Source organism: Perognathus longimembris, chromosome 7 (assembly GCF_023159225.1).
Source record: "Perognathus longimembris pacificus isolate PPM17 chromosome 7, ASM2315922v1, whole genome shotgun sequence".
NCBI classification, from domain to species: domain Eukaryota; kingdom Metazoa; phylum Chordata; class Mammalia; order Rodentia; family Heteromyidae; genus Perognathus; species Perognathus longimembris.
Genome location: NC_063167.1, coordinates 15,614,042 through 15,639,161, shown reverse-complemented (window position 1 = coordinate 15,639,161; position 25,120 = coordinate 15,614,042). Strand labels below are relative to the sequence as shown.

The window sequence follows — 25,120 nt, the reverse complement described above, 5'->3', positions numbered from 1 at the left end:
AGCTCCGCCTGGACTCGCAGGTGGTGCCAGCCCTGTGTTGTGGCTCCCGTGTCCCATGTCAGCCCATCTGCAGATTTACCGCAAGGTAAACCAGCACACAACAAACGCAGTGGCTGGTATGGAAGGCAGTCAGGGAGGCTGGAATGAAGCTAACAATAACCAGGCATGTTCAAGGGAACCCTGGAGTTCCCCAAACAATATGGTTTGTGCTACAATTATTTTTGCAATGATGCAAGCAGGGGAGGGGTTTGTGGGGCCCGGGCTGAGTACTCACTTTCTAAGTTCAGATTCTACGGGACCCAATTGGCAGCTGGTAACCAATTAGGTTATTCAAATAGAATTAAAAAGTTCCTCAGTCACAACCTGCCACATGTGAAGTGCTTCACGCCCACTGGTGGCCCCTACTTGGACAACTCTGCTCTCTCCTGCCTGCTGTCAGAGGGACAGGCCATCAGGATAGGTCCCTCTGCAGCCCAGGTCCCGCTGGATGCTGCCCGGCCACCCAAACCCCTCCACCACCCTGGGTTACAGTTCCAGGGTCACAAGGGTGGAAAACAAGGGGGTCCTGGGTCCTCCAGCCTCAGTGTCTCCTGGGAAGTCATTAGAGGCAGAATCTGGGGCTCCATGTAACCCCTCTGACTGTGCACCTGCATGTTAACAAGGTCCCCAGTGATTGGTGTGCATGTTGAAGTCTGAAACGCTGACTTCAGGGACAGACTGAGCGGGATCAAAATACCGCTCCAAATATAGGACGCCAAACAGATATTTCCAGCTGTGAGAAACGGCCTCTCCTCCCACCCGGCCCCCTCCCGCAGCACGAGGCGGGCCTTGCAGGCCGGCCCACACCGTCAACAGTGGGGTCACGGGGAAGGCTGGGGGAGCCCACTCGCCTGCGGCTTGGTCCACCGCCCCAGGGCAAACCACACCGCCCAGGCACACCTGCCGCTTTGCCTTTTCTCCCCAGTGCTCGAGGCAGCCTGAGCAAACGAATTTAATGGTGTGGGTGCTGAGAGGGGTTGTGAGGGAGGCTTGGACAGGGCTGAGCAGGGAAGGAAGCGGCCGGCCATGGTGAAGAGAGAGCCCGTGTGAGGGGGACCAAGGCTCTGGTGACCCGGTAGCCAGACCTGTCCACGCTGGGGCTGGCGGGACGGGGCCTGGGGCCTGCACTGCAAAGCTCTCTCCCATCTGCTCCCTGCCCGAGTGATTGGCCCTTGAATGCTGCCTGGGCCTTCCTTCTTCTTGTACCCAGTGTGGGGTTAAGCGACCACAAGGGTGGGCCTCCTGAAGGATGAATTTTCAAGCAGCCATTCTTACAAGGTGCTCCCAGCAGTAGGGTGAGGACGGGGTGGGGGCACAGCTGGGCGCCTGGGGCCGCAGGAATCGGGGAGTGGAGGGAAACAACGGGACCAGGGTGGACAGGGAACTCTTCCTGGGCCCTCTTCCTGTTCCTCCCAGAGGGCTGAGATTCCCAGAGGCCTTCCCTCCCTCCCCCACCTCCCTCATTCACCCGTAACAGAACTTGTTTCTATTATCTGTAACCAAGATCCCGCACGCCACAGACCCAAATGCCAAGCAGTGAGACCGCCCAGCACGTCCAGCACACAGAGGAACGCCACACAACCAGGCAGTGGTGACAGGCGTGTGTATTTGTTGACATGGAAAGGAAGTTCACAATACATAGTTAAGTGCAAAAGCAGATTATAAGAAAACAGTATGCATAGGATGATACCATGTTTGCAAAATATATATTCTATATATTCATAGAAAAAGGTCTAGAAGAAAATATAACAGTATTCATTCCGAAGAGTAGGATGAACGGCTTTCCTTCCTGCCGGTCTTCCCGCGTGGGTGCAGCGAGTCTTCCCTTTTGCTTTCTCCGCGTGTACGCTGGACCGCAGGAGCATGTGGCTTGTTCACTGAATGCCAGGGCTGTACAGCACAGCTCTGCCCGAGGTCCCGTGGGAGCCCGAGACTCTGGAGTCAGGAGGTGGCACTGCCTGCCTCCCCCCACCCCAGGGAGCTGGGAGCATCCCACTTACTCCCACAGAAACCTGGAGAGGTGGAAGTTGTGTTTGATGCAAAAGGAGAGCACAGAGGGGCAAGGTGATGGGTCAGGGGTCACACAGCAGGGAATTAAAGCTAGGTCACCTGGCCCAGGGCTCCAGCACTCCAAAAACCACCTGAGTTTATGAACGGAGCCAAGATGAAGTGGCCGAGCCCCGGGGAGGGCCTGCCACAGATGGACTGCAGAGTGTGGTGGGGAGGGAGGGGGCACCACCTCCTTCCCTCCCTTCCCCCCCTCCCCTCCGCCCCATGTGGCTTCCGGGTTGGGGCCTCTCGCAGGGCAGCTGTGGTGGGTGCGGGGCAGGTGGAAAGGGGGTCTAGGCTGGAAAGCCACCCGTCCCAGAGGCCTTTGTTCAACCCTGAGCCATTGGTAGCTCAGCCTGGCCCGAATCCTTTACAGCCCTGCCCAAGACAAGCTGTCCCTTCATTTCTCTGGGGCACCTGGCTGCTGACTCCCCTGGCGGCAGGGCTTAAGGCTGCTTGCTCTCTTGCGGCCTCTGATCTTGACCTCAGCACGTGGACTATGGCTGATGTTCACTAAGCACCGGCTGGGTGAGGCCCAGCTGGGCCTTTTCCTGGCTGTGTGACTGAAGGTAAATTGTTGCTCCTCTCTGGGTTTTCTCCAAGCCTCGGTCTGAGTATAAATATCCAAGCCCATCAATAGGATTGGCCTCCCACTTCCTGAATATGTCAGAACCAATTTAAGGGAAGATAAGAGAAGCTGGAATCTTTACTAAATGATAGCTCAATCTGTGGCTGGCTGGTTGTTCTTTCTGAGGATGGCGTGCTGGTTTGCCCAGGAGCCACTGATGTGCAATGAGCCCAATCTGATTCCTTATTCAATAAACTCCTTTATTCTAGTTCACATCATTTCCCAGGACAACAATGGGAATATAGCTAGTGATCTGTACCACTTGGGCCCAAGTCAAAGGGCCCCTTGCTGAAAGCACGGGGTAGCAACATGGTTGAACACAGAGGAAATGCTGGGCAGAAGGCATTAAAAACAGAGAGAGGTGTGAGGTCAAGGCTTTCTGTGCAAATGTTTTGAGGTTTCCTTCATCAGGATGACATTGTTTCAAACAAAACGATTTTGGAATCTATGTAATTATAGTAAAGCATAATTGTAAAGGAAAAGCAAAACAAAAGCAAAATCAAGCAAAACAAAGCTCCCAAATGGGGAAGGAGGTGGACAACGCACAGGGTGGAGATGTGACTCTGGTCCTTTGGCCCTGCAGTGGCGAGTACATCTGTAGAAATTCTCTGTAGAAAGGAATGTGGGCCAGGGCCCTGCCTGGGCTCGCGAGTCCCCAGGTCCTGTCTCCTCACAGAGGAAAAGAAGTTGCTGGTCCCACATATCAGCCCAGGGTCTGCCCAGGGTGGGGTCTCTGGAAACAGATCTGAACCCCGAGAAGGCAAGGCATCCCTGAGGTGCCGGGGCGGCGTGGGCGGCAGGTCAGTGCCGGGGCACAGGGCCCGAGCTGCCCGAGCTGTCCGAGTGGTTCACAGGAAGTGGGTGCGCCTCGGTGTTGAACACCCAGTCCTCCAGCGAGAGCATGTCATCTTCCGAGAACAGAAGATACAGGTATCTGTGTGCAGCGGGGCGGGGACAAGGCATGTGGTCAGTGCCCCGGGGGATTGGAGACCCCCACGCCTGCTCAGGGGCCTGGTCCCCGGGGAGGACCGTGGATGACTATGCGGGTGCTGAGCCTTCGTCGAGTGCCCGCCTCTGTGAGGCTCAGCGCTGGGCCTCCCCAGCCCCTCACCACCCTGCTCTGAGCCCTGCCACGTCGTGCCAGGCCACTGACTAGCAGAGCTGGTGGCTGCTGACACCGGCTTCCAGCGTGGAGGGTCCGCTGGAAGGAACTGGCTACACCAGGGAATAAAGGACAGGGGACCACTCTGGAGAAGAGCGGGGAAGGGGGTCCTAACCCCACCTCAAGAAGGCGTGAGAGTGGTACAGCAGCAACACTGCAGAGCCTAGGGGGTGGGGAAGGGAGGGGGCGGCTGTCGCAGTGACCCGTGTCGTCATCGTCATGGTTACCCCCAGTTCACAGGGGGGGACGGCTTCTAAGAACTCAGTAACTGTCCCTCACAGAGGAGCCTCGGGGCTGCTTCGGGCCCGGCGGGTTCTCTGAGGGAGCCCAGTCCAGCCATCTATCTCCACCTGGGCTCCTTCCCTATGGCTTTGCACCTGGCTGTTGGGGGGGGGGGGGATGCTGGCCCACCCCTCTTGCCCCCAGCAGGAGCCACACGCTCTCTAGGGAGAACACTGACTGCACCCCAACTCACTTGAGTGTCTCTGCCAGGAAGAAGCTCTGCTGCTTGTTGTCATGGTTGGGGTTGCTGCTGTACACATCCTGAATCCCCGAGAACCCACCTTCTGTCCGGCAGTATTTCTCCAAGGCCTGAGGGAGAGGAGCAGGCTCAGTACGGGAAGGAGGGGGCCCCACGGTGCATGGCAGTCACCCGCTGGAGACGGTCCGTGGGTACCACCATGCTGCCTCCTCCCCACTGAGCTCTGCTGCTGCCCGGTGGAGACTTCCGGGCCCTTCTGGCCTGACACAGAGGGCCCACAGGGTGGACGAGGCCTGGGAGGGCCACTGGTGATGTGCATGGTTTGGGTCTGGGGAACCCTCGGAAGTCTCCAGAGATTTCCTGGTCCCTAGGCGAGAGGCACCCGGGCTACTGTCGATTGTACAGACACAGCCCCCATAAACCAGGCTCCCACACGGAGTAGGCCCCTGGCTGCCTGCACAGGTCCCCCAGGACAGCCTATCTTGAGAGTAGGCGGTGCCTTGTCAGCCCGGGAGCCGGCATGGGGGTTGGCACAGGGAAGGCCCAGCACCTATCAAGGAAACTTCTGGAATCCTTGGCTGACCTTAGACACCTAGCCAGGGAGGAGGTGGGTCTTCTACGCTAGCAGTTAGGACTTGGGACAGGGCAGGCTGTGGCCACAGGGCAGAGAGCTGCTAGCCTGGCAGCGGGCCCTGTCCTGGTGAAGGCATGGCCTTCGGGGCCGGGGCAGGGCAGCCAGGGGGTATTCTAGGCTGCTGCTGGGCTTGGAGGCCCCGGGGCATGCAGCCCACTGACCCTCGGAACCCTGACCCTCACCAGGGGCAGCCTGGACCGCTTTCCTCTTGGTGTCTGAGCAGTGGCGCTGCCGCCCCGATGGTGATTCCTCAGGGTCGCCCGCCACCCCGGCCCCGGCCCCGGCCACTCACCATCACCACCTCCCAGCCCCACTCCCTGTAGATGGGGTCGTGCGTCTGGCGCCACAGGTACATGTAGCTCTCCACCACCTCGGGCCGCAGGATGTAGTAGCTCTCGCTCAGCTGGGTGGCCACCGCTTCCCTCCCGGAGTTGAACCAGAAGGCCTCAGGCCCAAGCTTGGTGTCTGTGGGAAGTGTCAACAGGGGCGTGGGTCAGACCCTGCCATCTGTTTTCAGGTCAGGTGACCCAGGAGGACTCTGGAGGTCTAGAAGCCCCCATGGGCTCCAGCATGGGGCTGACTGCCGGGGAGACACACAGCTTCCTGGTTAGGCCTGGACAAAACTTTTGAGGCCTTACAAGTTTTGAAGTTTACTTTTGTGTGTGTGAACTCAGGACCTTGGCACTGTCCTTTAGCTTTTTTTGCTCAGGGCTGGCACTCTAACACTTGAATCACACCTCCATGTTTAGCTTTTTGGTGGTTAATTGAAGATAAGGGTCACATGGACTTTGCTGCCTGGGCTGGCTGGAACCACGATCCTCAGATCTCAGCCTCCTGAGTAGCTAGGATTACAGGTGTGCCCAGCTTGACTTGGTATTTTTTTTTTTTTTTTGGCCAGTCCTAGGCTGTGAACTCAAGGCCTGAGCACTGTCCCTGGCTTCCTTTTGCTCAAGGCTAGCACTCTGCCACTTGAGCCACAGCGTCACTTCTGGCCATTTTCTGTATATGTGGTGCTGGGGAATCGAACCCAGGGCTTCAAGCATACGAGGCAAGTGCTCTTGCCACTAGGCCATATCCCCAGCCCTGACTTGGTATTTTTTGACATCAGAATCTGAATGTATGGTCTGGGAAGACCAAGACTGGGGAGCCATCCCCTGTGTGTTTTGAGACATTAGATCTTTAAAAGATGTAAACTAGAACTTTTTGCTTTCTGTTGGACCAAGAGTATAACCATGAGCACAGCTGCCATTTATAATTACCAGTGCTGTGCTGGGTGCTTAGCATGCATAGCTCCTTCCTTACCTTTCTTTCCTTTCCTTTTTTTTTTAGTTTAAGAAACTTGGTATCTGATGCTTTTGCTCATTGGCTGGCATTCTACCACCTGAGCCATGCCTCCAACCCCTTATTCCTTAATTTTCATTAAGAGTAGATCTCTCTCTCTCTCATGTGGAAACTGAGGATTAGAGAAGTAATGTCCAAGGGGACACAGCAAGGCGTGGCTTGGGTCGCTGCCTCTCCCTTCTGGGGCTAACGCTCCAGGTCTGAAATTGGGGATGCATGTGCAGCCTCCCTCCCTCCACTCCTCCTGCCCTAGCCCTCCCGCCACAGCTGCAGCAACTCTTCCTGCATGTGTCCTCCCCATTCCAATGAGGCCCAGAATCCTGGAGGCTGGGAGGAGCTACTTCCACGAAGGGCTTCCTGGAAGAGGAGTCAGCAACTCTGGCCCATCTCATCCTTTTCAAATGGCGTGGCAGCGCTGGCCCAGCAGGAAACAGTGATTTTGCCAAGTTGTTAATGGGGTGAGGGCAGGAGCAGCCGCACAGCCGGCAGTGGGCAAGTCAGGCTGGCTGGGACAATATGCTCCATTAAAGCGGCTGTCTTTTATGGCCTGGGCTGATTGTCCCAGACAAATAGCAAGCTTTTTATTATTCCTCAGATTCCCTGTTTGTTTATGGTCCTGGCAGAACAAGCTGCTAAGAAGAAAATGGATAAGCAGCTTTTAGGACCCATGGAGAATCTGACTTCCTGGGAACAGCTCCGAGCACCAGCTCCAGGCGCAGGGACACATGCTGGGCTGCTCTGGCGAGGGGGGGCGGGGGGGGGACTTTCTCCTGGGACCCCGGGAGTCTGTGGTATTGTTCTCATTGAGCAGTTGGGGGGAAAAAAGGGCCACTGGGGTGGGCGCAACAGGGAGCCAGGAAGCTTTAAGGCCAAGACTAGGATTTCTGTTCGGAGCAGTGGTGGCTTCTGGGATCACGATGGGTGTGGTGGGGGTTTTTGAGGGCATGGTATGGGAGGTGGGGAAGGACTGCAGAGGACCTGGCTAGGCCTTTCACATGCAGTGGGCTGGCTAAGTCACCGTCTCTCTCTGGGCTCAGCTCTGCCCTGTGTCAATCTAGGTGTTGGGCTCATGTTCATGTGACTCTGACCCCACACCTGACACGTCTGTGGCGCGTGCCTGGGTGTGTGAGAGTGCGCGTGCACACGTGTGTCTGGACACAGGTACCAGGAGGCAGTGAGACCCTCACAGGGAGGGGCACTGTGGGGGAGGCAGAGCTACTTTTACTTTGTGGACAGAGCACTCAGGATGAGGGGGGTTGCTAGCCCAGGCCCCTTGGGGCTGAAAGTCCTCTGTTCTTGTGTCTCATGGGACTGTGGTCAAGTCTTCCCAACCCTCCGTGTCCCTGTGTGGATTAGGGGGCTCAGTGATGATGTGTGTGCCAGGAACTGCATAGACCTCACTCCTCCCTTTAACTTGGGGACAATCAGTGCCCGGACAGCACAGGCCCTTAGCTTCTACCCAGGTCCCTAGGAGAGACTGCGCTAAGGCCTCTGCACCCTTAATTCGCCGCTGGTCAGCTGCTCTTCCCAGTTTTCCCTGGTGTCTAGCCTCGGTCGTGATCGTCGCTCCTTTGGCCTGCAGGGTTACCTGAGCGGGCGTAGGACTCGTGGCACGTCCTGGTGATCTGGGCTGCCAGCTCCCGGTAGTAGGCCCTCTTCTCTTCCTTAGCGTCCTCTGCGCCAAGGGAGATCATGCCCCCTGAGAAACAGGCCAGGTGCCCCATCTTGTGGTCCAGAATCCCCCCTCGCCACTCAGCAATGTAGGTCAGCCCCCCAGGAGAGACATTCAGCAAGTAGGTCTCTATGGCCTGGGAGCAAGGTGGGGGGTGTAGGTAGGGACAAGAGTGGGAAACAGAGAAGGGAGGGAAGGAAAGAAAGGAACACTTTGGAGCCGGCAGCAGGACAGCTTACAGAGCCCGCTCTCCCCCACCAAAAGGCCCCTGGACCTCTGCTTGCCCAGGTCCTGTGGCCAGGAGCCACAGGCCCCGGGTCTGCTGAGAGCTCAGATAGGCAGCCCCAGGGGGGCACGTCCGAGGCTCTTACATAGCCTTGCAAGTTTTCTACGTTTTAAGGCCCACTTAAACTATCTCTTAAGCGACTTGTCCTCCTCCATTACCTCTGAGCTAGGATGGTGCTCAGCACTCTGTGGCTGTGCACTTACTGGGGGAAATGTGCATGTATCGGGGCCTGCTCCTTACACTACTTCCTCCTGGGCCACCGGCTGCAGGCCATGCAGGTGCACTCTAGTGCCCTCTGCAGACCAGGGGTGGAGTGGTTTGTCACGGGTCACCCGGCCGCCAGGGCACCAGACCCCTCAGGGCCCCACAGCTCAGCTCAGTTCAGTGGAAGGGCTCCTGAGGGAAGGCTCAAGGGTGCTGGGCGTGTGAGCAGTAGGCTCCCACTCCCTGCTGTTAGTCCAAGGCGCCCTGAGACCGAGGTGATAGAGGAGCTAGCTGCTCATGGCCGCTGAGCCAGACACCATGGGCAAGCGGGTCCTGGTCCTGGCCAGGACCTGTGAGGCTGTCGCTGGGCTTCGGCCTTTCCTCTTTCCTTCTGCTCCACCCTCAGATTGTATCATGAGCCCGCTGCGGGGCGGCACAGGTGCCTGCTAGGCCTTCTGTGATTCCCTGAGCAGACCTCAAAGTGGGAGCTGATGCTGCAGGTTGGCTCCTGGGCTCAGATTCCATCCTTTCAAATCTCTCCTCTACCACTATGTGGTACAGGCTAGGTAAACCACCCTCTCTGTGCCTCAGTTTCCTTGTGTATCAGATAGAGGTAAGAATATTTACCGCTTTGCAGTAAGTACTGTGGGAACTAAATAGGTTATGTCTGCAGAGCTGGCATTTCTAGCAAATGCTGGCTACGAGGAGGCCTCTTCGTCTATACTCGATCCTCCTTCTCATGCCCCACCCCTGCCCTCTTTGGATAGTCCCTGCGCTGACCAGCATTAAGCCAGGAGTTGAGGACACAGATGCATAGTGCAAGGTCTGGTCCTGGGCTCGGAGTCCCACATGTGGGTGGAGCCCTGACAACATTAAACGCGTGGGAATTGCCATCTAATCTGCACTTTGAGTGGACACACTGAAGAATGAGACAAAGTGTGGGAGAGCCTTGCTTTGCAGAGTGAGGTCAGAGAACTTCCCATTTTTGCTTCTTGGGCAGCATGTGGAGTCCCAGCCAGAGGTTACTGCCTTGGCCTTGCGGCCGTCTCCAGAACACCATCCTGGGAGAGGCCGCCCCTCTTACTATTACTCTTGGCACCCAGTGCTGCGCTCCCTTGGACCAGGTTCCCCAGTGCTGTTGTGTCCCCCGGGGCTGACTCGGTGCCACGAGACGCAGCAGCCCGGGCAGAGACTCCAGCTGAGGCCTGGTGGAAGATGCCCAGGCAGGCGTCCCTCCTGGACCATTTCTTTTGCTCCCTTTCCTGTTGGGATCGGGGGTTGGGGGGCTGACTTTGGGGCCCCTGCTGAGTGGCAGATGGGGAATGTGGCTTATGTGACATGCCAGGCACCTGCTCCATACCGGGGTCATGCTGAGGAGGCCTGGAGAGCCACCAGCTGCCGAGCTGGGCTGCTCTGGGCCAGGCCCTGGCTCCAGGGCACAGCACAGTCCTGGCAGCTGTCCTGCTTGGCTGCGCATTAGTGCAGGGGAGGAGCCTATCAGAAATGCCCAGGATCGAGGAGCCCGCTGCCACTGATTGGGAAGTGACAACAGACATCTGGGGTAACAGCCCGGATGCCACGTACGAGGGCTGGAGCTGCACCTTCCAGACCGGCTCCTGAAGGTTATTTCCATCTGGGGTCAGCTCCAAGCTAAGTAAAGAGGAAACTGTAGACCTGTGTCTCTATGAAGACATAATCAAGATGAGCAGATGTGATGATAACAAACCAACCAGGCCAGGGCTTTCCTAAAGCCCTGAGCAAAACAGGCAGCAACAGGAAAAGCTTAAATTATAGTGAAGCAGTATCAAGTGCTGAGCGGGGAAGCCTGGGCTTGAGAACCAGCAGGCTTCCGGCAGGGCATGTCTATTTTGTGAACACTCACTTTATTCCCATCTAAATGAGAACTGAAGGTTGGCATGTGGCCCTAACCTGCTCCTTCCACTGCCTCCCTGAAGAAGCTCACCAGAGCCCCTCCTGAGGGACTGCTTTTGTGACTTTGTGAGCCTGTTTCATTGTCTGAGCGATGGAGCTAAGAAACAGCAGGTAAGTGTATGCACCCAGAGGAGGCCGCAGTGGCCGGAACTGCCCTGGCCTTGACGCCCCCTCCCTGTGGCGCCCAGCTGGCTGCCCGTCTGAATCTCTCACACTGGCCTAGCACCTGGACACCAGTCCAGCCTGCTGTTTTCAGACTGTGGCGGCACACTGGGATCCCCGGGGAGATTTAAAATGCTGCCACTGGGCCCACCTGGTGTAATTGGTCAAGAAGTACATCTAGGACATGGGATTTGACAGTATGCCAGGTGGTTTTAATATGCTGACAAGGTTGAGAACCACCAGAATATTCTTCAAAGCCTCAGACTTGCCCGAGGCCTAGCCTTTACCCAGGGTCAAAGAGGCTCCGGGCTCTTTACTGGGAGCCCAGCCTAGCTCTCTCTTGTTCAGTCCACTAAATAATTCATGGCCACTTCTTCCCTTGAAGCCTCAACTACAGGGTGCCTGAGGGGAGAAATACCAGTGTTACTCGTTAACTGCATATTTTCTCTGCAAAAAGCACAGGACAGAGCTGGGGCTAATCCTCCAACAGGGGACGCTGGCCATGGTCTGAGCGCAGCCAAAGCCAGTGGCAGACAGGGTTGAGACAGACCAGGCTGGCGCCAGAGTCCCTGTCAGTGTGCACCACTCAGGCCTTGCGCTGGGAGAGGGGCAGGGAAAGCTCAGTCCCCAGCCACAGGTCACAGCTCTGCAAGTCTGATTCTGTAAGCACTGCCATGCCTGCCAAATTCATGCCACCGAAGTGCACCTAGAGATCACCCACATATCCAGGCATCCATCCATGTGCCTCACTGTTCGCATTCACTCATCCAACCACCTGTCTATCTGTCCATCCATCTATGCATCTAGGCATCATCTGTTCATCCATTTACCCACTCAAATCCATCCACCCACCATCTATCTCTCCATGCATCCAGGCATCATCCAATTCATCTACCTAGTTGCATCCACACATCCCTCCATGTATGCATCCATCACACACCTACCCATCTACTTAATCACTTATCTATCTCATATATCTATCCATCATCCATCCACTCATCCATCCATCCATCCACCTAACACGTATCCATCTATTTATTCAGCTGTTCATATCCATCTACCTATCCATTTCGTATATCCATCCAACCCTTTCACTCATATATCCATCCCTCTAACATCCATCCACGCATGCATCCATCTAACTGTTCAATCCATCCACCTGTCCACATATCCCCTCAAAACCCATTCATTCACCCACCCACCCATCTATCTGTCCACCTATCCATCATTTCCCTTCACATATTCTCCCTTGATCCATCCATTTAGCACTCGTGCATTCTTTTGTTTATATAATAGTTTCTTTGGGCCTCTTGTGCCAAAGGAGATTGGCACACAAAGTGAACAAGGAGATTTTAGATAACTTACATTGTGTACCTAGGGAAAGACCGAAGATGGTCAAGTAGGTAAATATATGCACATGATAACTTCAGATACTGTTACAGGTAAAGAAGAGAATAAGCTTGGGCATGTTCAGAGATATCAGAAATTTCAGCAGAATTTGTGTTGACTGGTACATTGAGGTATAGCTATTTGAATGATATTCTGTGTAAAGAAGACAGCAAATGTAAGAGTCCTTAGGTATCCCTGCGGTGTCTGGGGAAGCAGGGAGGAAAGGATGAGGAAGGAAAGCCATGGTGATCAGCAGGGCTCTAGGAAATGGGCCTGGAGTACTGAGCTACTAAGGGGAGCTGGTAAGAAGAGGGCATACATTTCTAGCTCTCTGTCTGCTCTGTAGAGAACTGACTTAGAGCAGGGAAGGAGGGAGGCAAGGAGCCTAGTTTACAGAAGATGAGGTGGCAGTTTAGACTATGGTGGTGGCAACTAACATTATGGAAAAAAATAGGTTCAGAACCTGGCCATTAATTGGGCCACGGATTTCCTAATCCTCATCCCAATAGTTCAGGCCGACTCCCCCCTCTATCCTGAAGGCTCCCTCTCTTTGGGGGGAAATCATTTCAGCTTATCATCTCTATACCACACTCTAGGTGTACTGATTCCGGGCTTGTGGGCAAACCACAGTGGAGCCAGTGCTGTGTGGCCTTCAGCAAGTGCCTTCCCTTCTGTAGGCTTTGGCTTCCATCCCCATAGGGAGAAGAAGTAAATGGTCCACACACCCAGCTGGCCAGTCTGGCTGCTAACCATGTCACCTCTAGCGCTGGCAGAAAGACGGCTGAGGGGCCCCCAGTCTACAGCCCATCAGCATGCTGGTTCTGGGACATTAAGTGAAGCTTACACACTATAGGAAAGAGTCTGAACTGTGTTTTCTGAATCAGGCAGACTGTCACTTCTTGTGAGACCTTGGACAAATGACTTAAACTCCTTTAACTCGGACATAGCGCAAAGTGCAGCTTGGATGGAGCTGGCAGGGGGGGTTCTCCTTGTCACTCCTCCTTAGCCTACCCCAGAGAGGGCTGAGTAGGTTTCTGCCATCTGGCTCCTGCCTCCAGCCCCTGGGGGCCTGTGTGAGGGCCCCTGGCTAAATGTCCACTGGCCCGTAAAGAACCCAGCACTTGCCTTACCTCCAAGGCTTCGTAGTACATATTTTTAGCTTCCATATCTGTCTTGGCAGACATCAGCCAGGATTTGATCAAATATTCATAAAAACTGTCCCCAAGTCCTCCAATCGAGACGTGGTCTATGAGAGAAGAGGACGAGAGTGTTATTCCACCTGCCACTGGCTGCGCGAGACCAACAGCGGGGGCGGCTCACGGTCCAGAGCTGGGCATGGGTGGAACTGGCATCTAATCAGCTACCACTGGACCCCAAATGGGGGCCAAGAAGACACACAGTCTGCGATATGCCCAAGTGTGGGGGCTCAGGGTCCTAGGCAGGCTGACACAGGCTCTGGTTATTTATTAGCTGTCAATGAGTTGTGCTTCTTCAGAAAGATAATCCGGTGGCAGGGAGGTTCAAGACTTTATTGTCTCGTGACAAACACAGTAATTAACTAAACACTGGGCTGCATCAGGAAAGGGCAGATTAAGGAGGAGTAAGAGCCCAACTTACCATAGACCCTCACGTGCAGAGCTCAGGAATGATTGGGTTTAGATTGAGCAAATCCAAATTAAGGGGTTCACGGTGAGGTGAGCCTAAAGACCCTCTCCTGCGCCAGCAATGCTGCCGGAGTGAGCCGGGGAGCCAGGGAAAGCCTAAAGGCATTGTACAGACTTCACAAAGGACTCAGAGAGGAAGGGGCCTGGGTGGGCCGAGGTGGGGTGAGCAGAGCATTCTCAACACCTCTGGAAAGAAGGGGAGGCGAGACAGGGGCGGGGTGTAGAGTATGTCCCCAGCTGCCATGAATTGGGCCATAGCCAAAAGCTGATTGCTGATTATTACTCCGTCGGGTGGAAAACCAGTGGGAGCCTGCATAGTTTGCCCATGGCCACCACACCAAGTGTGGAGGAGCCCTCCCTGTCTGCATATAGGGTGACCACAAAGATGCACAAAGGCAGGGCGAGTGTGGAGAGAGTGCCAAGCAACAGGGGCACAGACAGGTGCCCCGGGAGAAGAGACAGGCAGACAAGAAAGAGCCCAAGGGCTCTGGTGCCCCTCTCCATTTGTGACTCGTAGCCTGGCATTTCCATCCTGCAGGTCTGCAGGGGACGAGGTGAGGCTAGACATTAAAGTGGGTCAGCCCTGGAGCCCTGACAGCTCCCGCCACTCTGGAAGCAGGGAGCCACGGGCTTGGGAGCCGAAGACATTGTCCTCCCCATTCTCCTGACTCTCTTCTCTCTGCCACTCAAGCGCCCTGGCTCAGCCTTCACTGGGTGCTTGCTTTCTCACCCGTGGCCAGCTCGTGCTGATCCTGGCTTGGTCTGTCCCCGCCCCTGCCCTGGGTCTAGGTGAGCTTGTGTCCCCGCTCACAGCCAGATCACAGAGGCCACAGGGACTTGGTGAAGTCAGCAGTGGCCAGTGCCCTGTGCGGGGCAGCGATCCTCACTGCCACGGCACCTGGCTGCCCCGAGTGTTGGCAGAGGCGCTGTCTCTGGGCCAGCAGCTCCCCCTAGACTGTGCGCTCTTCGTGAGAATTCTCTCTACGTGGAGGCAGAGGCCCAGTGAGTGCCCCGCAGGGGTCGGGGGGGCTCTCGGAATCACACCACAGTGCTCCCTCAGCCTGGTCTGTGAGTGCTGAGGCGGGACGGGGCCTGCCACTCCACAGGTGACCGACCGGTCTCACAGCAGGGCCCTGACTACGCAGGGGTGATTAAGGAGTTTTTCCTCTCATATGGTCAGGCCCTGTTTAAAAACCTTCCTAAAAATCAGAGCGGAGAGTGGAGAGCTTAGGAAGGGGGCTGGGAGGGGAGGAGGGGCCCCTCTGAAGACACTTCCAGAGCAGACAACTTACCTGGCACTGTGCTTTGAGTTTGGGGGAGAGCAGGAGAGGCTGAAGGGGTGGGACAGGGGTGCGTGGAGGGCAGCACAGGGCAGGGCTGTGATAACAGTCATGGTCATGCCCGCTACAACAGCACCAGAGACAAAGAAGAGGTCTCAGAGGCCTTGGAGGCAGGGAGTGTCCGGGGGCAGGTGCCAGTGCCTGGCTGGGTACAGATGTCCAGGCCCAGAAAACCTGACTGGGAACCCAGGGGACAAGGGGCAGTGCTGTCGATACTCACGTTGTACCCAGCTCCCACTCACAGGGCTGAGGAAGTTGGGGTAGAGGCCGAAGGGTTTGTCGATTTTCCTCAGGACTTTCCGGATGTTCCTGACCTTCAAGAGATATAGGAGACGCTGCACTCTCCTGAACAAGCCATAGATGGGCCACCCACCAGGGGTCAGGTGCACACAGCAAACCATTCCACCCGGGCAGAGAGAGAGCTGTGAGTGAATTTCAGGCTCCCTCCCCTGAGTGGGGAGGGCAGCCCTGCCCCTGTGCCCACATGCAAAATGTGGCTGGCACAGTCACGGGGCTAACCCACCCCTCCACTGGCTGCCCTGCCTGCCACCTGCCTCACCCTGCTGTAGGATGCTTTGGGGAATCATTCTTTCTGGTGGCGGTGAGGATTTAGTTTATTTGAAAGCATTAAATAATTCCCCCTCCCCCAGCACCTTTGCGGCACTAGGGTGTGAACTCAATGCTTTGAGCTCACTTGGCTTGCTTGCCTGCCTGGCCTTCTACCACTTGAGCCATGCCAGCTCTTTGTTGGTTATTTTGGAGATGGAGTCTCATGGATATGGCTTTTAAATAGAGTCCTCTAGATTTCTACTTCCTGAGCAGTTAGGATTGTAGGTGTGAGCCACTGGTGCCCAGCAGTAAATTTTCCCTTTCTTTACAATTTTATTTTTTATTGTTATTATAAAGGCTATGTACAGAGGGGTTACAGTGAGTCAGGTAGTGAGTAGATTTCTTTTGGGCATTGTTACCCCTAGTACATTCACATGTTCAAATCCAGAAATTCCACTGCTGAGTCCATAAAAGGAAACAAGAGACAGTGGGAGAGACAGCTGCTTGTTGTTTACTGAAGCACTGCTCTCAACGCTAGGACATGCAATCAACCTAAGTGTCCATCGATGGACAAATGATGTATCTGCATACAATAAAATATTAGCCCTTAAAAAAAAGGACATTCCAGCTGGGTACTGTGGCACATACCTGGAACCTAACCACTTAGGAGGCAAAGAGCAGGAGGCATTGCAATGCAAGACCAACTGGGGCAAAAAGTAAGACAACCATCTCAATCAATAAACTGGGCCTAGTAGCGTGTGTCTGTGGTCCCAGGGACATAGGAAGCTGAGGGTAGAAGAAAAAGGGCTGGAGGCGTGGCAAGTTGTACAGTACCTGCTTTGCAAGTGCAAAGCCCTGATTCAAACCACAGTACTGCCAATAGTATTTTTTTTTTGCCAGTCCTGGGCCTTGGACTCAGGGCCTGAGCACTGTCCCTGGCTTCTTCCTGCTCAAGGCTAGCACTCTGCCACCTGAGCCACAGCGCCCCTGCTGGCCGTTTTCCATATATGTGGTGCTGGGGAATCGAACTGAGAGCTTCATGTGTAGGAGGCAAGAGCTCTTGCCACTAGGCCATATCCCCAGCCCTAATTTTTTTTTTTAAAGAACCCAAAAGAGGGGCTGGGGAGATAGCCTAGTGGCAAGAGTGCCTGCCTCGGATACACGAGGCCCTAGGTTCGATTCCCCAGCACCACATATACAGAAAAACGGCCAGAAGCGGCGCTGTGGCTCAAGTGGCGGAGTGCTAGCCTTGAGCGGGAAGAAGCCAGGGACAGTGCTCAGGCCCTGAGTCCAAGGCCCAGGACTGGCCAAAAAAAAAAGAACCCAAAAGGATCTTTTTAAAGTCATGGGGGTTGGGAGTGTTGGTTTAAGGACACAAATTTCAGATGGGAGAAGTTCAGGAGATCTACTGTTAAAACATGGTGACTCTAGTTAGCATCAATGTTCTGTATCCTTGGAAGCTGCTGATACAGGTCTTCGGTGTTCTCTGCATTGGTGACTTTACATAGTTCAATCAGAAATCATGTTCATTTATGCAACCCCTTTGGAGTCAGTTCAGGGGAGAATACCCTCATGTCCAGCGTTTCAGTTAATAGTGTAACAGTGTCAGCACAGTCATGGGCATCTCCAGCCCCACTATACCCCACCCCCGGTTCTCATGGCTGTCAGGTACTGTCAGCTCAGCATCGCAGCAACTCCAACCTAAACAGGTTGGCAACTTGCTAATGACCAGCTGGTTCTCAAGTGGCAGAACCAGGACATTTGTCAAGTTTATATGACCCCCTTGCCCTACACGGAACAGCCACTGGGTCCCACGGAGAGCAGGATGGTAGCCATAGTGTAGCATGTAACGGAGGCTACCCAGTTGGTTGGCAACTCTGGGGTTGTGCAGGGTGAGGGGGGATTGAGGTTTCCTCCTCCTGGTATCTGCCCCAGTTGACACTACGTCCTAGTCAGTGCAGGTTCCTCCGGGAGAGGGTCGGACCACACTGTCCCGTCTCGGTAACAGGTCTGGAGCTGGAAGAGCAGCCTTTCCGCCATTAGACCTTCTTACCAGGGCAGCACCGAGTGTTGGCATATCGGGTTTCATGTCCATTCACGTTAGCTGAGCCCATTATAGGGACAGGAACGTGTTTGTACATGAGCTATTCTCAACTGTCCTGGTGGTGAGCAGTGAAGCATGCTAAATTAGCTCCCCTGGAGGGGGTGGACACTTCCAGAATTTGGGTCAATTTGTGGACTGCCAATAATTGCCTCTGTGGGAGGCGTGACTGGAGGATGAAAATAGTCAGAGTATGCAAATGAAGGACAGAGACGGACGGACGGACTCCAGAGGAACAGCCTGCAGCTTGATGTACTAATCTGTTGTGGAAAAAGCTGGAAAGTCCTGGGCCCAAATCCCAGCCTTATGGTTTACCAGCTGGCCGGCCCTGGCAGGGTACTTAGCCTCTCCGAGTCTCAGTTTCTGCCTCTGTAAAATGGGGAAGTAGAAAGACTGGCTCTTTGGGATGCTGGGGTCAGCGACCACAGTGTGCCCAGCTACACAGCTGGCACGGGCAGGGGCAGCTGCTACTTCAGCCTCCTCATCTGGCTGTCAGAGCTCCCAAGGGAGTCTTACTCCAGGGCAGTGGGTGTGGAAGTGGGGGGGGGAGGGGAGCGGTGTAAGACCAGGGGTCAGAGAATCAGGCCTAGGATTAAGCTCCTCCCATGAGCTGTCAGAGGAGTCCCAGGAGACAGGGTCTCTCAACAGGCAGAAAATGGCTGATGGAAGGGCTGAGCATGGTAGTGTAAGTCATGGGAGGCAGCCATCTGGGCTGAGCAGTTCTTTCTGAGCCTTGGGGGCACCTCTCTGAGTGAGCAGTGGTCCCAGCCTGGTGTAGAGGGGTACAGGGTACATGAAGATACACGTGTCTGTTTTCACAGCTGGGCCTGGATGCTTTGAGATGGTGGGCTACCAGGTAGAGCTGCCAGCAAACCCTCAGCCCCCAGTCTCCTTGCTAATCTAGGAGCTGGCGTTTCAGAGGGAAGAGAGAAGGAGCCCCTAATCTCTGTGGGGGTCTGTTCTGGGGAGGTTCTGGAAGGCTTGAAGGGATGCTACTGCCCATGGCTTCAGTGCTCCTGGAGGGCTTTCCAGAAAGCATGGGCTGCTGTCAGGGCTGCCTGCCAGCCTGGCTGCCACCTCTCAGCACCCAAGTGGCCTTGGACAGTGGGAACTGTGACAGTGAAGAGTTGTGGTCTCTGCTATGGGGAAGAATCACTTTGCCAGCCTGCTGCCAACACAAGCCAGTTGGGCATCTGGGAGTAAGAAGCTGGTAGATGCCACGTGAGAAAGGTAAATGTCTCTGGAAAGGGGATGTGTGCACCAGCAGCCAATGCCTGCCAGCATAGGTGGTGCCTGGCTTCCAGCTGTACTTCATCCAAATCCCACAGTTCCTGGTTTGCCATCAGGCCAGTACATGCCAGTACAACCTTCCTGGCAAGGCTCTGCCTCTTCCTGGCCACCCCCATCCCGATCTTGGTGACTGGGGGCTTCCCTTCCCTGTCCCCTGGAGTGGGGCACAGTCAGAAGCTCCACTTATGCCATTAGTGGTGGCCCGGGGCTCCGGGACTCAGCTGAGCTGTGAGGACAGTCACCTCTGGGAACTCGGAGAGTGACAGGCAGGCAGAGGATGTTCCGCCCTCTGCTCTCTGCGGAGGGCAGGGGAAACTCACCTTTTCTGCAAAGACCTGGTTGCCGGAGAGCTCGGTAAGGTGTAGGAATTCCAGGTGCAGGGATCCAAACTCTGCCAGGATGCTGCTGCTGCCCGCAGTGGCCCAGCCCCAGCTTCCACTGAAGAGAGACACACAGTCACCGTGCGGGCCAGGGCTCCCAGGACGGGAGCATCTGGGCTGCTGGCCGGGGTTGGGGGGGTGGGGAGAGGTGCTGTACAGCAGCACTGGGAGGAGATGCCATCATGTCGCCTCTGCAGAAGCTTCCAGCCCATTCTGCTGATGAGGAGGTGACCTGACTTGACAAAGGTCATGTAGACACAAGCTTGTCTAACTTACAGTACTCTTTATATCAGTAAGTGGTGTGTATAAGACCTGGGGCTCAAGACCTGGCACACAAATGACATCGGCAATGCTGTCAGGGAGTACAATGGCTCCGTGGGTCACTGTGTCTTCCTTCTGACGGACAGACGATAGAATGGAAGATAGTGCTGGGTCTCAGGCCCAAAGGGGGCAGATGGAAAGCAGGGACCCACTGCCTTTCCCTCTGCCCACACTGTTGGTGTGGGCACATAGAACAGCCTAGCCTGGAGTCTCTGGGGAGACCACAGCCCAGCCCTGGGGCTGCCCACTCTGGAAGGCTTGGGATTGAGAGCGGAGAAGCATGGAGACACATCAGCTGGCACCCACAGCCATGAAGATGTGTGTCTGCCTCCACAGACACGGAACCAGGCCAGACGGACGTCCCTGCCAGCCACACAGTGAGGGCAGCACCTGGACCAAAGCCTGCTGAGGGCAGAGGGCCCTGCATCAACACAGGCCTGCACAGGATGCTGCCTTCACTTGCACTTTTCACCTGCAGTCCCGGGGAACTGAAGTCAAAGGCATATGGCTGAGTAATGGCTAGCCTCAGATATCAGGCCAATCAGTTTCCCCATCTGCACACTGCCTCCTGACCAGTATCCAGAAGAGGGTTTTTTTTTTTGGGGGGGGGATGACTCAACCACAGAGCTCCTTGGACTGATCACTGCCATTGTCTTTGCAGGTCACAGGTCATGGTTGGCTCAGCCTCCGCCTCCCAGGCCAGCCCTCCCCGCCAGGCGGTGCCAGAGCAGGGTCGCAGCCTGTCTCTTCAGCCCTTTGTCTGTAGCTGCTCACAGACAGCACTGCTGAAACGTGGGGATGGGTGGGTGTGGATGCAGTGTGGGGTCCGGTGCCCAGCGGGCCTCTGAAGAGCAGACTTGGCAGCAAAGCCATATGCATCTCTGCCACTCTCCCATTTTTAGCAACAGACTGTTACCCAGAAAACGAAGGGGAAGCTTTGCCAAGAAGTAAGCATGTGTATGTACACACACATACACTGCACCCGGGCACAGGGCAGCTTCAAAATACAGTGCTTCTGTAGTCCGTGTGGGACTAAGGGCTTTAAGCCCTGCTCTGAGGGACACAGATAAGACAGCCAGTCAGACCGCCAGGGCTGTGGCACAGAAGAGGGAGGGGCGTTGACAAGGTCCTGCCTCTAACCCAGAACAGCACCAGAGCCCCAGCTCTGAGGTGTCAATCCTGACGAGGTCCTCGTGGCCTCCACTGGGACTTCAGTGAGGGTTCAGGTTGACCACCTTGGGATGTTCCCACCGCAGAGGACAGAGGTGCGTAGCAGTGGTGTGGGCTTGCCTAGTGCTCTCTTTTTGCATGATTAGAGGAAGTGAAGCCAGAGTCCACAGGACAGCGAGGGCTCCAACCAGGGCTCAGCCTGCCTCCCTCCCAGGCATTGGCCACTCCCGTGTGCGGGGGTGCCCGTAGGAGAGCTCACTCTAGGAGATGGAGCAGGGGCCAGGCACTACGGAACGACCACAGACTTCCCCAATTCAGCAAGCTGCAGAGCCTTGAGGATGTCCAGAGAGCTCCAGGATGTCAAGAACGGGAAGGGGCCAGAGCCCATGACCCCTTAGCAGTCGGGGGCCTTTTGCCTTGGGGAGGGGATGATGTGCCCACGGCTCCAGAGCCCGGGCTGTGGAGGACGGTGTTGGGACGCCCGGATGGGCTGTGCTATGGGATGTCTGCAGAGGACCAACCGGGACCAGGTGGCCTAAACCCTGAGAACCCGGCTTGGTGACAAAACACCTGCTCAGGAGAGGCCTTGACTACAGCTCTTTTCAGAGGGTCACTAACTTATTTAGACTACTAAAATACAAACTGTCCTCTCCCCATGCTACAGTTTCCACATCTGTACGGAATAGGCTCAATAAAGGTGAGCAAAGCTTGAGGGGTGGGGGAGAGCTCAGGCCTCCTCCCGAGACACTGCCCGGGGAGGCCAGCTGCAGCCAACATGGGGAGTGAGAAGGGTCCTACCTTTTGAAGTTCACTATGCCCTTTGGGATTCCTGTGGGGGTGTTGAAGGCAGGCAGGAGCTTCTCTCCAAGCTTGATGGCCTTTATTCGGAACACCTGCAAGGAAGGGGGCACTGAGTGGGGCAACCATTGCTGAGGGCAGGGTACAACCGACCGTGGCAGAGGGCCCATGGTGGAAGGGGTGTTGTGACAGGCCTGCAGCCAGCTTGGGAGGGATCCTGGTCCCTTAAATTACTGGCTTTGTGGCTTTAGGTGGCACATCTCTCGGAACCTCAATTTCTGAGAATCCGTAGAATGAGGGTAAATTGTTCTCTTCAGACAGCTGTTGGGAGCAATGACCATCAGATAATCATGGTAAATCACGCCCCTCCCTCCACCAACCAGGTCAGATCGTGACAAAGGGCTGTCAGTGTGATTAGGTGACCAGTGGGAAGATGAGGGGAAAGCAGAGAAGACCTGGCTGACTTTGAGCAGGCCACCAGTGGTCAGTGCTGCCCCACCCCCCAGGAACACAATGTTACAGGCTGAGAGCTACAGCCCTCAGAGGCTATGTCTAAAGGCTTGGTCCCTAGCTCATTGGGCGACTGGGAGGTAGCAGAATCTCTGGGCCAACTGGAAGGAAGAAGTCAGGTCAATGGTGGAATGTCCTTGATGGAGATACTGAGATTCTGGTCCCTTCCCATTTCTCTTTGCTTCTTAGCCATCATGAGTGTCTCCTCTACCGCAATGTGCTGTGGTACCAGAGACCCAATGAAACAGGCCATGTGAACATGGACTGAAACCTCTGAAAACCATGAGCCAAAATAAACCTTTTTCTTCTTGTAAGTTGATTATCTCAGGTATTCTTGTTAGTGATGGGAAGTTGACTCCCACCTTGAAGATGTGGGAAACAAACAGTACTGTCTGGACAGACTGTAAAGAGTTCTACATAGTGCAGCAACCTCTCCTCTCCCCAAGCTCCAGAAACATCTAACTCCTGGGGAACAGCTTCCCTGCGTGAAAGTCTTTTTCCCTGATGCTCTGATGCCACCTATTTTAGAGCTGGGGAGTGAAGGGAAAGGGCAAATGGTGTGTCCTCAGCTACCACATCATAGCAACGGAGCCATGCTGGGGCCCCGGGGAACCCCCCACCCACCCGTCCACGGCTCTGACTCTCTTTCTCCAAATGCCAGGTTAGCTGCTGCAAAGGACCAAAGACCTCCTGACTCAGCAGTGTTCCTTCAAGAAATCTGTTCTGAGTACATAACAGTAGAGGTTGTAAAGATATCACTTTATGGGTTTTACTCCAGCATAGCTTAGAATAGTGGGGGAAACAGAACTATACTAAAAACAACAGGAAGTGGTTAAAGTAGGGCTTATGAATGTTATGGAATACCCTGAAGACACTAAAATCACAGAGATGTTGAAGTGCAAAGGAAGAGTTTATAATGCACCAAGAAAAAATATTTCAGATAAGATAATTCAACTTTCACAAATTCTATGTGGATGCATGGGGAAAGGAAAAAATGCCTCAAAATATCAATAATGTACACTCGGGAGGGGCAAGCTCATAGACAATGGCACTTTTCTTCCTTTGGCTCATCTCTACTTTCTATACAAGTTGTTATTTTTAAAAATTTTGTTTCATTTAGAGATCTCACTATGTTGCCAAATGTATCAGACCGTCCAATAGTTGATGTAAACAACAAGAGAGGAAGGCTTTATTTAGGGGTTCCAGTCTATCATGGAGGGCAGGAGACAGAGTGGGTGAGAGAAAGGGAAGTAGAGAGGACCAGATACCCAGAGGGGAGAGGAAGGAGGAGAAGAGACAGAGACAGAGACAGAACAGGCTCTGCACTTAAAGGTTTCCTCTTTCTTCCCTGTTTTATTCCACAGGGGGTACCCTAGCCTATTGGATGGTGCTACTCATATTAAAGGCATATGCTTCTCCCTTAGTTCATCCTTTATGAACAGCTGTAACAGACATCCAGAAGTGTGCTTTACTAATTTCCTGGGGGCTTTCAACCCAGTGGAACTGGTGGTAGTTATGCCTGTAATCCCAGCTCCTCAGGAGGTGGAGATCTGGAGAATCATAGTTCAAGGAAAGCACAGGCAGTTAGTGACACTTCCATCTCAAGGAACTAGGTGTGTGTGGTTTACACCTGTAACACCAACTATGCAGGAGGCATAACTAGGAGGAATGTGGTATGAGGCTGGCCCCTAAGTAAAGAGTTGAAGATCATGTCTTAAAAAAACAAGGAAGCAAAACTGGCTGGAAGCATGGCTCAAGTGGTAGTATCCATGCTTAACAAGGACCCAGGTCAGCTCCTCCCACTTGGAGTCACATGGCCTTAGTAAGAGTGCACTGTCTTAGCCTCAGTGTCCCCATCTGCACAATGGAATGGTACTGTGAGCCCTAGCTCCCTCACAGAGTGTTCTGAGAACTCAAATGAGAGGAAGTTTACTGTAAACTGTGAAGTACTGTGTCAGCACCACCTTGGGCAGCCTGTTAGCTCATCTCTTGAAAGTTGCTTCTCCTCCTGTAGTTTCCTTCCTCGGAGGCAAAGACAGATTGTGGCGGCAGCAGGGGTGGAGCCTCTTTTCACAGTCTTCCACACATATTCATGGGAAACTGAAACAGCAGGGAGACTCAGTCGACAAGCATCCACTAAATGTGGGCCAGGGATGGAGAAGAGGAGGCCTCAGTCAGGTGTGCCTGAGCCTGGGTGACAAGCAAGGACAATGGAGGCGCGGGATAGAAAGGCTGGTGGGTCAGGAGTCGGGGTGGGGCACGTGCCTTAGTGAGTAGGTCAGGAGATGACTCAGTTTCCATATCTGCAGGTTGGTGGTAACACCTCAAGGGAGTTTGAGCTCCCCCAGTAGGTGTCTGGCAGGGTATGGAACCTAAGGATAGTGAAAAACTATGGAGGCTACAGGGACAGAAGCAGAGCCTGCCTGTCCTTCTGAACCATTTCTTAATTTCCTGGGGCCTCTGTCCACAGCTGCCCTCCAGGGGGTGCACACCATAAGTGAGAGTGAGGTCCCTTCTGGGAGTCCAGGGCTCAGAACCACAGACGCCCTTGGAGAAGGGCAGGTGGGAGGGATGGGGTGGGGAGATATGGAGGGACTGTGGGTCACTGGAAGACCTCCAGCTACTTTTGGAAGTGCTGACTTGAAGGATGACTGTAAGCCTCAGCCGCATCCATCTCCTGCTGGCCGGGAGGCCAGGCTACTGCGTGTGATGCACATGAATGCCTATTCTCTGCTCTTTCTATCACTTTCCAACCTTGTGGTTTTCAAATATAATTCAGGCTCTGGGTGGCTGGAAGCCAAGGGCTCCCATCTACAATTTTTGGTGACAAATTGGTACAAGCAGTAATCTCTGCTGAGAAGATTATGCTCGATGGAGAGTTGCCGGAAGTGACTGGAGAGATAAAGCGGCCTGTTGCCTGTGAGCCCTGACTTCAGCCTTGCAGCTGAAGGAGGTGAAGGGAGATGGAGACGCCTCTGGTCGGGGGGTGGGGTAGGGGGGAGAGGGGTTCTCTGTGGC

The 25,120-nt window shown here is 54.6% G+C and overlaps 1 protein-coding gene across 4 annotated transcripts in view; it reads right to left on the bottom strand.

The window, feature by feature from the left end:
- Positions 1-1,625: 1,625 nt before the first annotated feature.
- The window catches only part of Man1c1 (mannosidase alpha class 1C member 1), a 125,217-nt gene continuing 101,722 nt past the window's right edge, over positions 1,626-25,120 (bottom strand). For all 4 annotated transcript variants that reach the window (XM_048350545.1, XM_048350546.1, XM_048350547.1 and 1 more), the window contains 8 exons: positions 21,593-21,687; positions 19,244-19,361; positions 15,204-15,297; positions 13,110-13,225; positions 7,923-8,142; positions 5,286-5,458; positions 4,354-4,469; positions 1,626-3,650 (listed from right to left, as the gene is read on the bottom strand). In XM_048350545.1, coding sequence (XP_048206502.1) covers positions 3,518-3,650; positions 4,354-4,469; positions 5,286-5,458; positions 7,923-8,142; positions 13,110-13,225; positions 15,204-15,297; positions 19,244-19,361; positions 21,593-21,687 — 1,065 coding nt within the window. In that variant the 3' untranslated portion in view covers positions 1,626-3,517. The remainder of the gene's footprint in view (positions 3,651-4,353; positions 4,470-5,285; positions 5,459-7,922; positions 8,143-13,109; positions 13,226-15,203; positions 15,298-19,243; positions 19,362-21,592; positions 21,688-25,120) is intronic.